The following is a 15,755-nucleotide window of genomic DNA, read 5'->3' as shown; positions in this document are numbered from 1 at the left end:
AAAGGAAAATGTACAAACTGTGTCCCAAGAGTTGATCTTTTTGCAGCAATAGTCCATGGTAAATCCCTCTTTTCCTTTTTCCTCTCTCAGTCTCCTCCCATCCCTCTCTCATCTCCCACCCCACTCCTCCAAATAGTACAGCGTTCAACAATCACCAGATAAAGATAACAATAATCATAACAGTAATAATCAGAGCTGAGTTCGATCCCCTCTCTACACTGATCCCGTTGGGATCTTGACCGTCTCTCATTGTCAGGTCTCTTGTTCTCCCCTGGGCAGTAGCAAGAAGACAGACTTCATGTGTGAGCAGATGTCCACTAACTCATCTTTCATGTTTCTCTTCATACAGAAAACCCCATTTGCCTCTCAGGTGTACACATAGCAGACTTTATAAGCCTAACCCTGCTACACATTTGCCCTGGAATAACACCACATCTTTTGCTAACAATATAACATTGGCCAGACTTGTCTAATATCTCCAAATAAAGCAAGTGGTGTGGGGAGTGTGCTCATTGAAAGGTAATTGCACCAATTAATGTGTAAACTTTTAAACTTGACTAAAATGTTAAAGGGACAGTATAGACTAATTTTGATAATTCTGTATGTAATAGACACTACTATAAAGAAGAATATGCACAGATACTGATCTGAATATGCAGTATAAAACCTTTTATAAACTTACTGAGAAGCAAGTTTAGCTCTGTTGAGTTTAGGCTGGGACGCCCAGTAAAAAGGACTGAGAAAGCTGGAAAAGCAGATACTCCCCCCTCCCCTGCATATGAAAACACCCATTACACAAACAGGAATCTAAAGACATCAGTATACATATAAACCTTTGAGGCTTGGTTAGGAGTTTGAAAAAAAAGCAAAAACAAGCAAAAATATACGTAGTTACAAAAACACTCCCAAATAGGCTATATAAATGGATCATCTACAAAACATTTATGCAAAGAAAAAACTAGTGTACAATGTCCCTTTAATCCATTGCAAGGCAACAGAAAAGTCATGCAATTGCAAGATGTTTCATGTACCTTTAAATTCTGCTCTTTTAAATGCATGCTAATTTGTTACATTACTGTCCCTTTAAAAGAAGTAGCAGCACAGTTCAGTCTGGACAAATGAAAAGTAAAAGTTTTCACACAATTTAAACATCACTGACTCATTCTGTCTTAAGGTCTTTTGAAACAGGAGGATTGATATATCTGAGGGCAATGTAACATTACTGGGTACGTTTATTGAGCACAGGAATGAATTGTGTTCTTGTGTTTGCACAGTTAAAGGATTGATTCACTTTGGATTTCTAGCCTGTAGAGTTACGAATATTTGTGAAGTAAATTTCAAATCAAATACCGGAGGGATGACAAAGAGTTCACTGCCCATGAGATCAAAAAGCCTGACAGTCCCGGTGCTTTCAGCGTACGCCACTAACGTGCAGTCGTGGCTCCATGCCACTCTTCTCCACTGTGGGTTGGGGTCTTTTGGAACTAGAAAGAATAGGGGGAAAAAGTCAATCTTAGTCATTTTCTTTTTTCTTTTCATATTAATGACATACTAACAGCACATGTCTTACAGATTTTAAATTACATCATCCCCATTAAAGGGATATTGTCACATAGGTTATATTCTGTGAAAGTGTTAATTGTAATGACTGCAGTTTTGTTTCTTTAAAATGATGCACATTAATATAATACTAATTAAAGATTTAAAAAAATATATACTAACTAAATTTTAAAGGGAAACTGAACCACAATTTCACATATTTCAGTTCAAGCAACAGTGCAATAATAGCACATAGAAATATCATTGGATTATGTAAAAAAAACAGAATTTATGTTTACCTGATAAATTTCTTTCTCCAACGGTGTGTCCGGTCCACGGCGTCATCCTTACTTGTGGGATATTCTCCTCCCCAACAGGAAATGGCAAAGAGCCCAGCAAAGCTGGTCACATGATCCCTCCTAGGCTCCGCCTACCCCAGTCATTCGACCGACGTTAAGGAGGAATAATAGCATAGGAGAAACCATATGGTACCGTGGTGACTGTAGTTAAAGAAAATAAATGATCAGACCTGATTAAAAAACCAGGGCGAGCCGTGGACCGGACACACCGTTGGAGAAAGAAATTTATCAGGTAAACATAAATTCTGTTTTCTCCAACATAGGTGTGTCCGGTCCACGGCGTCATCCTTACTTGTGGGAACCAATACCAAAGCTTTAGGACACGGATGAAGGGAGGGAGCAAATCAGGTCACCTAAATGGAAGGCACCACGGCTTGCAAAACCTTTCTCCCAAAAATAGCCTCAGAAGAAGCAAAAGTATCAAACTTGTAAAATTTGGTAAAAGTGTGCAGTGAAGACCAAGTCGCTGCCCTACATATCTGATCAACAGAAGCCTCGTTCTTGAAGGCCCATGTGGAAGCCACAGCCCTAGTGGAATGAGCTGTGATTCTTTCGGGAGGCTGCCGTCCGGCAGTCTCGTAAGCCAATCTGATGATGCTTTTAATCCAAAAAGAGAGAGAGGTAGAAGTTGCTTTTTGACCTCTCCTTTTACCTGAATAAACAACAAACAAGGAAGATGTTTGTCTAAAATCCTTTGTAGCATCTAAATAGAATTTTAGAGCGCGAACAACATCCAAATTGTGCAACAAGCGTTCCTTCTTTGAAACTGGTTTCGGACACAGAGAAGGTACGATAATCTCCTGGTTAATGTTTTTGTTAGAAACAACTTTTGGAAGAAAACCAGGTTTAGTACGTAAAACCACCTTATCTGCATGGAACACCAGATAAGGAGGAGAACACTGCAGAGCAGATAATTCTGAAACTCTTCTAGCAGAAGAAATTGCAACTAAAAACAAAACTTTCCAAGATAATAACTTAATATCAACGGAATGTAAGGGTTCAAACGGAACCCCCTGAAGAACTGAAAGAACTAAATTGAGACTCCAAGGAGGAGTCAAAGGTTTGTAAACAGGCTTGATTCTAACCAGAGCCTGAACAAAGGCTTGAACATCTGGCACAGCTGCCAGTTTTTTGTGAAGTAACACCGACAAGGCAGAAATCTGTCCCTTCAGGGAACTTGCCGATAATCCTTTTTCCAATCCTTCTTGAAGGAAGGATAGAATCCTAGGAATCTTAACCTTGTCCCAAGGGAATCCTTTAGATTCACACCAACAGATATATTTTTTCCAAATTTTGTGGTAAATCTTTCTAGTTACAGGCTTTCTGGCCTGAACAAGAGTATCGATAACAGAATCTGAGAAACCTCGCTTCGATAAAATCAAGCGTTCAATCTCCAAGCAGTCAGCTGGAGTGAAACCAGATTCGGATGTTCGAACGGACCCTGAACAAGAAGGTCTCGTCTCAAAGGTAGCTTCCAAGGTGGAGCCGATGACATATTCACCAGATCTGCATACCAAGTCCTGCGTGGCCACGCAGGAGCTATCAAGATCACCGACGCCCTCTCCTGATTGATCCTGGCTACCAGCCTGGGGATGAGAGGAAACGGCGGGAACACATAAGCTAGTTTGAAGGTCCAAGGTGCTACTAGTGCATCCACTAGAGCCGCCTTGGGATCCCTGGATCTGGACCCGTAGCAAGGAACTTTGAAGTTCTGACGAGAGGCCATCAGATCCATGTCTGGAATGCCCCATAGTTGAGTGACTTGGGCAAAGATTTCCGGATGGAGTTCCCACTCCCCCGGAAGCAATGTCTGACGACTCAGAAAATCCGCTTCCCAATTTTCCACTCCCGGGATGTGGATAGCAGACAGGTGGCAGGAGTGAGACTCCGCCCATAGAATGATCTTGGTCACTTCTTCCATCGCTAGGGAACTCCTTGTTCCCCCCTGATGGTTGATGTACGCAACAGTCGTCATGTTGTCTGATTGAAACCGTATGAACTTGGTCCTCGCTAGCTGAGGCCAAGCCTTGAGAGCATTGAATATCGCTCTCAGTTCCAGAATATTTATCGGTAGAAGAGATTCTTCCCGAGACCAAAGACCCTGAGCTTTCAGGGATCCCCAGACCGCGCCCCAGCCCATCAGACTGGCGTCGGTCGTGACAATGACCCACTCTGGTCTGCGGAATGTCATCCCTCGTGACAGGTTGTCCAGGGACAGCCACCAACGGAGTGAGTCTCTGGTCCTCTGATTTACTTGTATCTTTGGAGACAAGTCTGTATAGTCCCCATTCCACTGACTGAGCATGCACAGTTGTAATGGTCTTAGATGAATGCGCGCAAAAGGAACTATGTCCATTGCCGCTACCATCAACCCGATCACTTCCATGCACTGAGCTACGGAAGGAAGAGGAACGGAATGAAGAATTCGACAAGAGTCCAGAAGTTTTGTCTTTCTGGCCTCTGTTAGAAAAATCCTCATTTCTGAGGAGTCTATAATTGTTCCCAAGAAGGGAACCCTTGTTGACGGGGATAGAGAACTCTTTTCCACGTTCACTTTCCAGCCGTGAGATCTGAGAAAGGCCAGGACGATGTCCGTGTGAGCCTTTGCTCGAGGGAGGGACGACGCTTGAATCAGAATGTCGTCCAGGTAAGGTACTACTGCAATGCCCCTTGGTCTTAGCACCGCTAGAAGGGACCCTAGTACCTTTGTGAAAATCCTTGGAGCAGTGGCTAATCCGAAAGGAAGCGCCACGAACTGGTAATGTTTGTCTAGGAATGCAAACCTTAGGAACCGATGATGTTCCTTGTGGATAGGAATATGTAGATACGCATCCTTTAAATCCACCGTGGACATGAATTGACCTTCCTGGATGGAAGGAAGGATAGTTCGAATGGTTTCCATCTTGAACGATGGGACCTTGAGAAATTTGTTTAAGATCTTGAGATCTAGGATTGGTCTGAACGTTCCCTCTTTTTTGGGAACTATGAACAGATTGGAGTAGAACCCCATCCCTTGTTCTCTCAATGGAACAGGATGAATCACTCCCATTTTTAACAGGTCTTCTACACAATGTAAGAACGCCTGTCTTTTTATGTGGTCTGAAGACAACTGAGACCTGTGGAACCTCCCCCTTGGGGGAAGTCCCTTGAATTCCAGAAGATAACCCTGGGAGACTATTTCTAGCGCCCAAGGATCCAGAACATCTCTTGCCCAAGCCTGAGCGAAGAGAGAGAGTCTGCCCCCCACCAGATCCGGTCCCGGATCGGGGGCCAATATTTCATGCTGTCTTGGTAGCAGTGGCAGGTTTCTTGGCCTGCTTTCCCTTGTTCCAGCCTTGCATTGGTCTCCAAGCCGGCTTGGCCTGAGAAGTATTACCCTCTTGCTTAGAGGACGTAGCACCTTGGGCTGGTCCGTTTTTACGAAAGGGACGAAAATTAGGTCTATTTTTTGCCTTGAAAGGCCGATCCTGAGGAAGGGCATGGCCCTTACCCCCAGTGATATCAGAGATAATCTCTTTCAAGTCAGGACCAAACAGCGTTTTCCCCTTGAAAGGAATGTTTAGTAGCTTATTCTTGGAAGACGCATCAGCCGACCAAGATTTCAACCAAAGCGCTCTGCGCGCCACAATAGCAAACCCAGAATTCTTAGCCGCTAACTTAGCCAATTGCAAAGAGGCGTCTAGAGTGAAAGAATTAGCCAATTTGAGAGCATTGACTCTGTCCATAATCTCCTCATAAGGAGGAGAGTCACTATCGAGCACCTTAATCAGTTCATCAAACCAGAAATATGCGGCTGTAGTGACAGGGACAATGCATGAAATGGGTTGTAGAAGGTAACCCTGCTGAACAAACATCTTTTTAAGCAAACCTTCTAATTTTTTATCCATAGGATCTTTGAAAGCACAACTATCCTCTATGGGAATAGTGGTGCGTTTGTTTAAAGTAGAAACCGCTCCCTCGACCTTGGGGACTGACTGCCATAAGTCCTTTCTGGGGTCGACCATAGGAAACAATTTTTTAAATATGGGGGGAGGGACGAAAAGGAATACCGGGCCTTTCCCATTCTTTATTAACAATGTCCGCCACCCGCTTGGGTATAGGAAAAGCTTCTGGGAGCCCCGGCACCTCTAGGAACTTGTCCATTTTACATAGTTTCTCTGGGATGACCAAATTTTCACAATCATCCAGAGTGGATAATACCTCCTTAAGCAAAATGCGGAGATGTTCCAATTTAAATTTAAAAGTAATCACATCAGATTCAGCCTGCTGAGAAATGTTCCCTAAATCAGTAATTTCTCCCTCAGACAAAACCTCCCTGGCCCCCTCAGATTGGGTTAGGGGCCCTTCAGAGATATTAATATCAGCGTCGTCATGCTCTTCAGTAACTAAAACAGAGCATCCACGCTTACGCTGACAAGGGTTCATTTTGGCTAAAATGTTTTTGACAGAATTATCCATTACAGCCGTTAATTGTTGCATAGTAAGGAGTATTGGCGCGCTAGATGTACTAGGGGCCTCCTGAGTGGGCAAGACTCGTGTAGACGAAGGAGGGAATGATGCAGTACCATGCTTACTCCCCTCACTTGAGGAATCATCTTGGGCATCATTGTCATTATCACATAAATCACATTTATTTAAATGAATAGGAATTCTGGCTTCCCCACATTCAGAACACAGTCTATCTGGTAGTTCAGACATGTTAAACAGGCATAAACTTGATAAGAAAGTACAAAAAACGTTTTGAAATAAAACCGTTACTGTCACTTTAAATTTTAAACTGAACACACTTTATTACTGCAATTGCGAAAAAACATGAAGGAATTGTTCAAAATTCACCAAACTTTCACCACAGTGTCTTAAAGCCTTGAAAATATTGCACACCAATTTTGGAAGCTTTAACCCTTAAAATAACGGAACCGGAGCCGTTTTAAGCTTTAACCCCTTTACAGTCCCTGGTATCTGCTTTGCTGAGACCCAACCAAACCCAAAGGGGAATACGATACCAAATGACGCCTGCAGAAGTCTTTTATAAGTATCAGAGCTCCTCTCACATGCGACTGCATGCCATGCCTCTCAAAAACAAGTGCGCAACACCGGCGCGAAAATGAGACTCTGCCTATGCTTTGGGAAAGCCCCTAAAGAATAAGGTGTCTAAAACAGTGCCTGCCGATATTATTATATCAAAATACCCAGAATAAATGATTCCTCAAGGCTAAATAAGTGTTAATATCAATCGATTTAGCCCAAAAAAGGTCTACAGTTTAAATAAGCCCTTGTGAAGCCCTTATTTACAATCGTAATAAACATGGCTTACCGGATCCCATAGGGAAAATGACAGCTTCCAGCATTACATCGTCTTGTTAGAATGTGTCATACCTCAAGCAGCAAAGGACTGCAAACTGTTCCCCCAACTGAAGTTAATTGCTCTCAACAGTCCTGTGTGGAACAGCCATGGATTTTAGTTACGGTTGCTAAAATCATTTTCCTCATACAAACAGAATTCTTCATCTCTTTTCTGTTTCTGAGTAAATAGTACGTACCAGCACTATTTGAAAATAACAAACTCTTGATTGAATAATGAAAAACTACAGTTAAACACTAAAAAACTCTAAGCCATCTCCGTGGAGATGTTGCCTGTACAACGGCAAAGAGAATGACTGGGGTAGGCGGAGCCTAGGAGGGATCATGTGACCAGCTTTGCTGGGCTCTTTGCCATTTCCTGTTGGGGAGGAGAATATCCCACAAGTAAGGATGACGCCGTGGACCGGACACACCTATGTTGGAGAAAACCTATTTGTTTTAACCAACAATTGAGTCAAACTCTCTTCTGGCTGATACATTTGGAGAATCTTGTCTATATCAAACACAATAAGAGTTTGTGTTAAACTTAAAGGGATATTAAACACTAAATAGATATTGGATAGAATGGTGCATTAAAAGTAAATATAAGTTTGAGAAGGATATGCAGATGTAATTTTAAATGTATATTAGTTTAAATATTTTTTTAAAATGTGCAAAGTTTTAGTGTTCATAAAACAGTTCATAAAACCTAAATGTCTTTCTCTGCTAAGACCAAGTAAGGACAGCTTTAAAAAGGTCATTAGAGTTGTCAACCAATGACTGTGTGGAATATAGCAGTGTTAAGTTTAGTGTCTGCACTTTTAAAAGGAATTGGAAAGTCCACAATTATAATAATTAAAAGAAAGGGTATTAAAATCAATAATTAAAGTATTTTGCAAAGTTGTTTTATTTCATATAATTTAACTTTTGTTTTTATTACAATCGCAAAAGGTCTAGATTACAAGTGGAGCGCTATTTAACGCTTTTGCTATAGGGCTAACTGCGCTAGAAGTAAAAAGTAATTGCACTTGCACTAAATCGACATACGCAAAAAGCCGAACTTACAATCTAGAGTGTGATAACCTATTCCCCCCCATAAAAGTCAATGGAGCAAAAAAAAAGTTGAAAAAACAGAATTTATGCTTACCTGATAAATTACTTTCTCTTGTGATGTATCGAGTCCACGGATTCATCCTTTACTTGTGGGATATTTTCCTTCCCAACAGGAAGTGGCAAAGAGAGCACACAGCAGAGCTGTCCATATAGCTCCCCCTCTAGCTCCACCCCCCAGTCATTCGACCGAAGGTTAGGAAGAAAAAAGGAGAAACCATAGGGTGCAGTGGTGACTGTAGTTTAAACAAAAACACTACCTGACTTAATAGCCAGGGCGGGCCGTGGACTCGATACATCACAAGAGAAAGTTATTTATCAGGTAAGCATAAATTCTGTTTTCTCTTGTAAGATGTATCGAGTCCACGGATTCATCCTTTACTTGTGGGATACCAATACCAAAGCTTTAGGACACAGATGAAGGAAGGGAACAAGACAGGTACCTTAAACGGAAGGCACCACTGCTTGTAAAACCTTTCTCCCAAAAATAGCCTCCGAAGAAGCAAAAGTATTGAATTTGTAAAATTTGGAAAAAGTATGCAGCGAAGACCAAGTCACTGCCTTGCAAATCTGTTCAACAGAAGCCATATATTTAAAGGCCCATGTGGAAGCCACTGCTCTGGTAGAATGAGCAGTAATTGTTTCGGGAGGCTGCTGGCCAGCAGTCTCATAGGCCAAACGGATGATGCTTTTCAGCCAAAAGGAAAGCGAGGTAGCAGTCGCTTTCTGACCTCTCCTCTTACCAGAATAGATAACAAACAATATAGTTGTTTGTCTGAAATCCTTAGTTGCTTTTAAATAGAACTTTAAAGCACGAACCACATCAAGATTGTGTAACAGACGTTCCTTCTTCGAAGAAGGATTAGGACACAGAGAAGGAACAACAATTTCCTGGTTAATATTAGACACAACCTTAGGAAGAAAACCGGGTTTGGTACGCAAAACAACCTTATCTGCATGGAAAACCAGGTAAGGTAACTTTCCAAGATAAAAGCTTAATATCTATGCAATGTAAAGGTTCAAACGGAACCCCTTGTAGAACTGAAAGAACTAGATTCAGACTCCATGGCGGAGCTACAGGTCTGTAAACAGGCTTGATTCTGACTAAAGCCTGACTGAACACTTGAACGTCTGGTACCTCTGCCAGACGTTTGTGTAAAAGAATAGACAAAGCAGATATCTGTCCTTTTAAGGAACTAGCTGATAATCCTTTCTCCAATCCTTCTTGGAGAAAGGACAATATCCTGGGAATCCTAATCTTACTCCATGAGTAACCCTTGGATTCGCACCAAAAAAGATATTTTCGCCAAATCTTATGGTAGATTTTCCTGGTGACAGGCTTTCTAGCCTGAATCAGGGTATCAATAAACGACTCAGAGAAACCACGCTATGATAGAATTAGGCGTTCAATCTCCAAGCAGTCAGACGCAGAGAAATTAGATTTGGATGTTTGAAAGGACCTTGTATTAGAAGGTCCTGCCTCATTGGTAGTGTCCATGGTGGATCAGATGACATGTCCACTAGGTCAGCATACCAGGTCCTGCGTGGCCACGCAGGCGCTATTAGAATCACTGAAGCCCTCTCCTGCTTGATTCTGGCAACCAGACGAGGGAGGAGAGGAAACGGTGGAAAAACATAGGCCAGATTGAAGGACCAAGGCGCTGCTAGAGCATCTATCAGCACCGCCTGGGGATCCCGGGATCTGGACCCGTAAAGAGGAAGCTTGGTGCTCTGACGGGACGCCATCAGATCCAATTCTGAAGTGCCCCATAGCTGAGTCAGCTGGGCAAATACCTCCGGGTGGAGTTCCCACTCCCCCGGGTGAAAAGTCTGACGACTTAGAAAATCCGCCTCCCAGTTGTCTACTCCTGGGATGTGAATTGCTGAGAGATGGCAAGAGTGATCCTCCGCCCACCGGATTATTTTTGTTACTTCCATCATTGCTAGGGAACTCCTTGTTCCCCCTTGATGATTGACGTAAGCTACAGTCGTGATGTTGTCCGACTGAAATGTGATGAATTTGGCCGCAGCTAGCTGAGGCCATGCCTGGAGCGAGTTGAATATCGCCCTCAGTTCCAGAATGTTTATCGGGAGAAGAGCTTCTTCCCGAGACCATAAGCCCTGAGCTTTCAGGGAGTCCCAGACTGCACCCCAGCCCAACAGACTGGTGTCGGTCGTTACGATGATCTACTCTGGTCTGCGGAAACACATTCCCTGAGACAGGTGATCCTGAGACCACCACCAGAGAAGAGAATCTCTGGTCCCCTGGTCCAGCTGTATTTGAGGAGACAAATCTGCATAATCCCCATTCCACTGTTTGAGCATGCATAGTTGCAGTGGCCTGAGGTGTATCCGTGCAAAAGGGACTATGTCCATTGCCGCTACCATTAGCCCGATTGTCTCCATGCACTGAGCTACAGATGGCCGAGGAATGGCACCACATTCACTTTACCCTTCCGATTGCTTAGAGCCGGCAAAGAGAATGACTGGGGGGTGGAGCTAGAGGGGGAGCTATATGGACAGCTCTGCTGTGTGCTCTCTTTGCCACTTCCTGTTGGGAAGGAGAATATCCCACAAGTAAAGGATGAATCCGTGGACTCGATACATCTTACAAGAGAAAACACCCCACTCGCGCACAAACCCGATTGCATATTCTCATGTGCGCTAACTCAACATGAAAATATAAATATTTTACATTACAATGTTATATTTATTTATAAATACAAATACATAGTTATAAATACATATACATAGTTATAAATACATATGTATTTATATGTGTATATCTGTCTGTATGTATGTATGCATATAAATTTCTAAAGATGGAGACCTCATATCTTTGAGCCCTTATAACTTTTGTGTGCAATATTTTTTTTAAATAATCTTCATAATATAGTGTTATTATGAGTGTAACGGTACTTTGTAATGTATGTTTGATGTGTTTTGTGTCACTTTTTTGTTTTGCAAAACAGTTAACTACAGCTCTGAGGACGCGGTAATCATTCTAGCGTAAATCGCAATTGTGCTCAAGCGATCATGTTTACCTTCAACCTTCAAGTGATCGTGTTTTACCTTCAACCCGATATAGCTTGCGCACAAACGTTTGCGCTTCACTTGTAATCTGGCCCAAAGTGTTTAATGTCACTTTAACATAGATGTTTTAAACAATTTTATATTTTTATAAAAAGCAAACCATAATTTCATTTTTATACCAAAAAAACGAAATAAATAAAATCTCTAGCTGTTGTCCCTGAAAACTGTTTAGTTACTTAGTGCTACGATAACATTTACATTTCAAATTGCCCTATTTCCGGGAGCAATTCTTGTTGACCTAGTTGAATTGTACTAAATTGGATGATTTTTGAAGCTAGTTTACAAAAAGCAATTGAGGGCAGCGTGTACTTGCAATCACTCACCTTGACATTTTCCTATCACGGAACCAAAGTCATCTTTTGCAGACCTGTAAGTTTGCCGGAAATATAATACAAAAGGGAAATTAAAATGTGATCACTATAAGGAGTGATGGATCCTTCCAAACACACAGCTAAAGCACAAATCAGATTTATGAATATGGGGATAAACCAAACTACTAAATCTTAGATTAAAAAGATATTTTTGAAAATGACACTGCCATTTCCTAAATTTCTTAAAGTAACAGGGAAGGTACAGTAATAGCCTTAATGCACTGAACGGTGTGCAGAAAAAAAGGTTTTGTGTTTTTATATTATAAAAATTGATAAAGAAAGAGGCAACTTTACGTTAGGTTTCTGAGGCTTCTATGACCAACCACCAAAATGGCTGCTTAATTAATTTCAAGAATTTAGAAACTGAAGACAATTAAAGGGACATGAAAGTCAAACTTAAACTTTAATGACTCAGAGAATGCAATTATAAGAAATGTTAATTGTCATAATGTACATACGTTCACATTAGAAGGGCATTGATTGGCTGCTAGCTCTGATTTAAGGCCTTTGTCTGGAAGGTCATATATGCCTGATAAAACTGTGTTTTTCTAATGCCAAGAAATGCGTTGCATATTCTGGGGGATGATACATTATTACCCCCTTAATGTGTCTGCACTTGTTTTAAATAGTTTTTACGGATTTTAATAAAATTTCTACCTTTTTATTACGAGTGCCGTTTGTGACACTGTTCTGAGCAGCTGCCTATCATTTGAAGCACATGTGGGATTTCCTACAAAGTGGTTCCAGTAATGAGTTGGTACACTGAAACAGACCATTTAGCACAGTGCGGTGCTTTAGTAAGATGTGAGTACACTGTTTCAATGGTTGTGAACGTAGCACCTATATTTTTATTGATATGCACATATGGTGCCTTCTTTCTTTATTGAGTTTTTCAGAATCGTTGCACCTTAAGTAGCTGAAGAAAAGCAGCCTGTGACGACTATATCACCCTTTATGAAGATTATTCATTGGGGACTTTTTTGGTATTGTCTTTTGGATGCCTATTGGACTTTGTTCATCATTGGTGAATATTATTATTTGTTAAGATTTGTATTTAATTTTGTGTCAACATTGGATACATAGGAATATTGTTAGTCTTTTTGCCTTCATTGTTTCATACTATTAGCGCCCCCTAGCAATTTTATATTGTACTGAATAAGACTAAGATGTAACCTTTGTTCCAATGAAGCGTTATTTTTGAACGCCCAGGAATTGAAAACTGAATAAGTAGAATTAGCTCTAATACGTTGTGGTGGAGACTTTGCCGCCTCCAAGTAAGCTTTATGAATTTAACTTTGATACCCTCCCCGCTAAAGAAATGACTAAGATAAACAAAACTTTCCAAAATAAAAGAGTTGAATGTCCAGCTATGCATGGGTTCAATTGGAGGAGCCTGTGGAACCCTTAAAACTAAATTTCAAAGTCCACAAAGGAGAAATTGGCATTATAACAAGCGTAATTCTAACTAAAGATTGAACAAAAAAAGTTCGTACTTCTGGTAACTCAGCAATTTTTTAAGAATAATTTGGAAGGAGCAGAAATGTGTCCCTTTAGAGAACTAGCTGAAAAACCTTTTTCTAAATCATCTAGAAAAAAACTGTAGAATTCTAAATGAAGACAAACACACACCTTTTTCATCACAACAAGAAAGATAAAACTTCCAGATCTTATTATATATTTTTCTAGTAACCGATTTACGTCCTTGAATTAAAGTATCAATCACCAAACAGTTAAATTGAGAGAATAGAATTGGATTTACTTTATAAATTGAACTACAACACAAACAGTAAAGAGTGCATACTGCCGTCAAGCAACGTTCAAGCCAGATTTGGAAATTTACAGGCTGGTTCATTAACCCTTGAGTGGATGGACTTTTATTTGTGTAGATTGTTCACACCTCAGAAAATAGCTCCTTTTATTGCAGATTGTGACTGGCATATACTGAAATTTTGCATTTACCCTAATTGTCAAGAAATTGGCTATGCAATAAATGTACTAATTTGCACGCCCAATCTATACTATTTTTCTAAAAATGTATGTAGTATGTGTGTGTGCCGAGTTTAATTTTTAAGATTTTCTTTTTGAGCCTTTGGGAAAAAGGCTTTTAACCCTTGCACCACCTTAAAAATTAATATATCTATGACTTTACAAGAAAGTATTTTTTTCATTTCACAAAGTTACCCCCCATCTAGTTAGGTTATAGCATGCAACTACATTTGCAGATTTCACATTAGGCAATATGGACAATTGCCTAGGCACTCTTTTTAAGAAAGATGCCTGTTTGTCATTTATTGTATTTTATGGTACTCCATAAATGCTCTCCACAGCCAGTCACACACGGCTCTATGTTTGTGGGCTGACAAATGCAAAAGAATCTAACTGGAGATATCATTGGGCCCATGGTAGTGTGTACTTAAAGGGACAGTAAAGTCAAAGCTGCAAGATTCAGTCCAATTTAGAATCCCTTTCCAATACTTCTATTATGTCATTTGTTTTCTTCTCTTGGTATATTTGGTTGAAAATTATACCTGCATAAGCTCTGGAGCAGCAATGCAATACTGGGAGCTAGCTGCTGATCGCTTTTATATGCTTCTTGTCATTGGTTCATCCAATGTGTTCAGCTAGCCGCCAGTAGTGCATTGCTGCTCCGATAACAAAGGATACCAAGAGAATAAAGCATATTTGATAACAGAATTAAATGGGAAAGCTGTTAAAAATGTTCCACGTCCCTTTAGCCTGTGTCTAATGGAAACCACTGCGTAAGTCTTTCCCCGCATGTAACCAAACATTGACCGCAAAATGAGTTAATTATTGGATAAAGAGATGCTTCTCATTAAATTTACAGGTATCATTTAGAAAAACCATAGAAGAAAATAAGCAAAACAAGAAAATAAAAATAAAATTGGGTTTACACAAGGGTCGTAATGTAATGCAAATCACTGCTATTTAGAAGTACAGCAACTTATAACAGACAGGTAGAGACTTACCGGATTTCAATACACTGGTCCTGAACAGCAGCCAAAAGCTTACCATTACTGCAAGAAAACCAACACAGTATTACATCTTTCTCTTGCCAATGACCAAGAATTATCATCTAAATTATATCATTTTTGCACAAATTATTTACATTTTCCTTTTCCCAACCACCAAAATGTTCAGTCTGTTAAAATGCTGCAATAGCCTGGCAAGTTTGATAGAGGGTACAACAAATACTGTAGCAAATATTTGTTCAGCCCCTATATCACTTTTCCTCCCTCTTTTTTAGTCCAAAGAACATAGAGGTTTGTTCTATTACAATGCTTATTTGACTTTATGTACTACTATTTGTGGGTATATATTAGAATGTAAGCTCACAAGTTGTCATTTTCTCACAAATCCATCTGTCCTGTCGATTATTTCATGTAAGCTGGTTTACAGCTATCAGGGAAAAATGCACAGGGCCTGCTACCTTTTACGATTCCTGTAAATGCCTTTTGATTATTGTACGTTACAATTTTATAGATAATGTCATAGTTCTGCATAATATATGAGCACTTAAATAAAAATAATAACAATAATAATGGTTCCTAATATTTATTATAAGAACTGGAAAAAATGCACATAGGAGGTACACGTAGAATCAGGAAAATAATCAATAATAAATAAGGTGCTGGCCGTCCCTATCCAGTATTAAAAGGACAGTCAAGTACAAAAAGAAAATTTATGCTTACCTGATAAATTTATTTCTTTTTTGACACAATGAGTCCACGGATCATCTTAATTACTGATGGGATATTCACCTCCTGGTCAGCAGGAGGAGGCAAAGAGCACCACAGCAGAGCTGTTAAATAGCTCCTCCCTTCCCTCCCACTCCAGTCATTTGACCGCAGTTAGGAAGAGAAAGAAAAAGCCAAGGTGCAGAGGTGTCTAAAGTTTACAATAAGTATTTATGTGTAGTGTGATA

At 40.4% G+C, this 15,755-nt stretch overlaps 1 protein-coding gene across 3 annotated transcripts in view; it reads right to left on the bottom strand.

Moving 5' to 3' along the window:
- The window catches only part of NBAS (NBAS subunit of NRZ tethering complex), a 1,903,611-nt gene that overhangs the window by 1,743,060 nt on the left and 144,796 nt on the right, over positions 1 to 15,755 (bottom strand). For all 3 annotated transcript variants that reach the window (XM_053709663.1, XM_053709664.1, XM_053709665.1), the window contains exons 5-7: positions 14,800 to 14,847; positions 11,765 to 11,808; positions 1,351 to 1,484 (exon numbers count right to left, since the gene is read on the bottom strand). In XM_053709663.1, coding sequence (XP_053565638.1) covers positions 1,351 to 1,484; positions 11,765 to 11,808; positions 14,800 to 14,847 — 226 coding nt within the window. The remainder of the gene's footprint in view (positions 1 to 1,350; positions 1,485 to 11,764; positions 11,809 to 14,799; positions 14,848 to 15,755) is intronic.

Source organism: Bombina bombina, chromosome 4 (assembly GCF_027579735.1).
Source record: "Bombina bombina isolate aBomBom1 chromosome 4, aBomBom1.pri, whole genome shotgun sequence".
NCBI lineage: Eukaryota > Metazoa > Chordata > Amphibia > Anura > Bombinatoridae > Bombina > Bombina bombina.
Note: the sequence above shows the minus strand (reverse complement) of the source record. Positions and strands in the feature narration are given on the sequence as shown.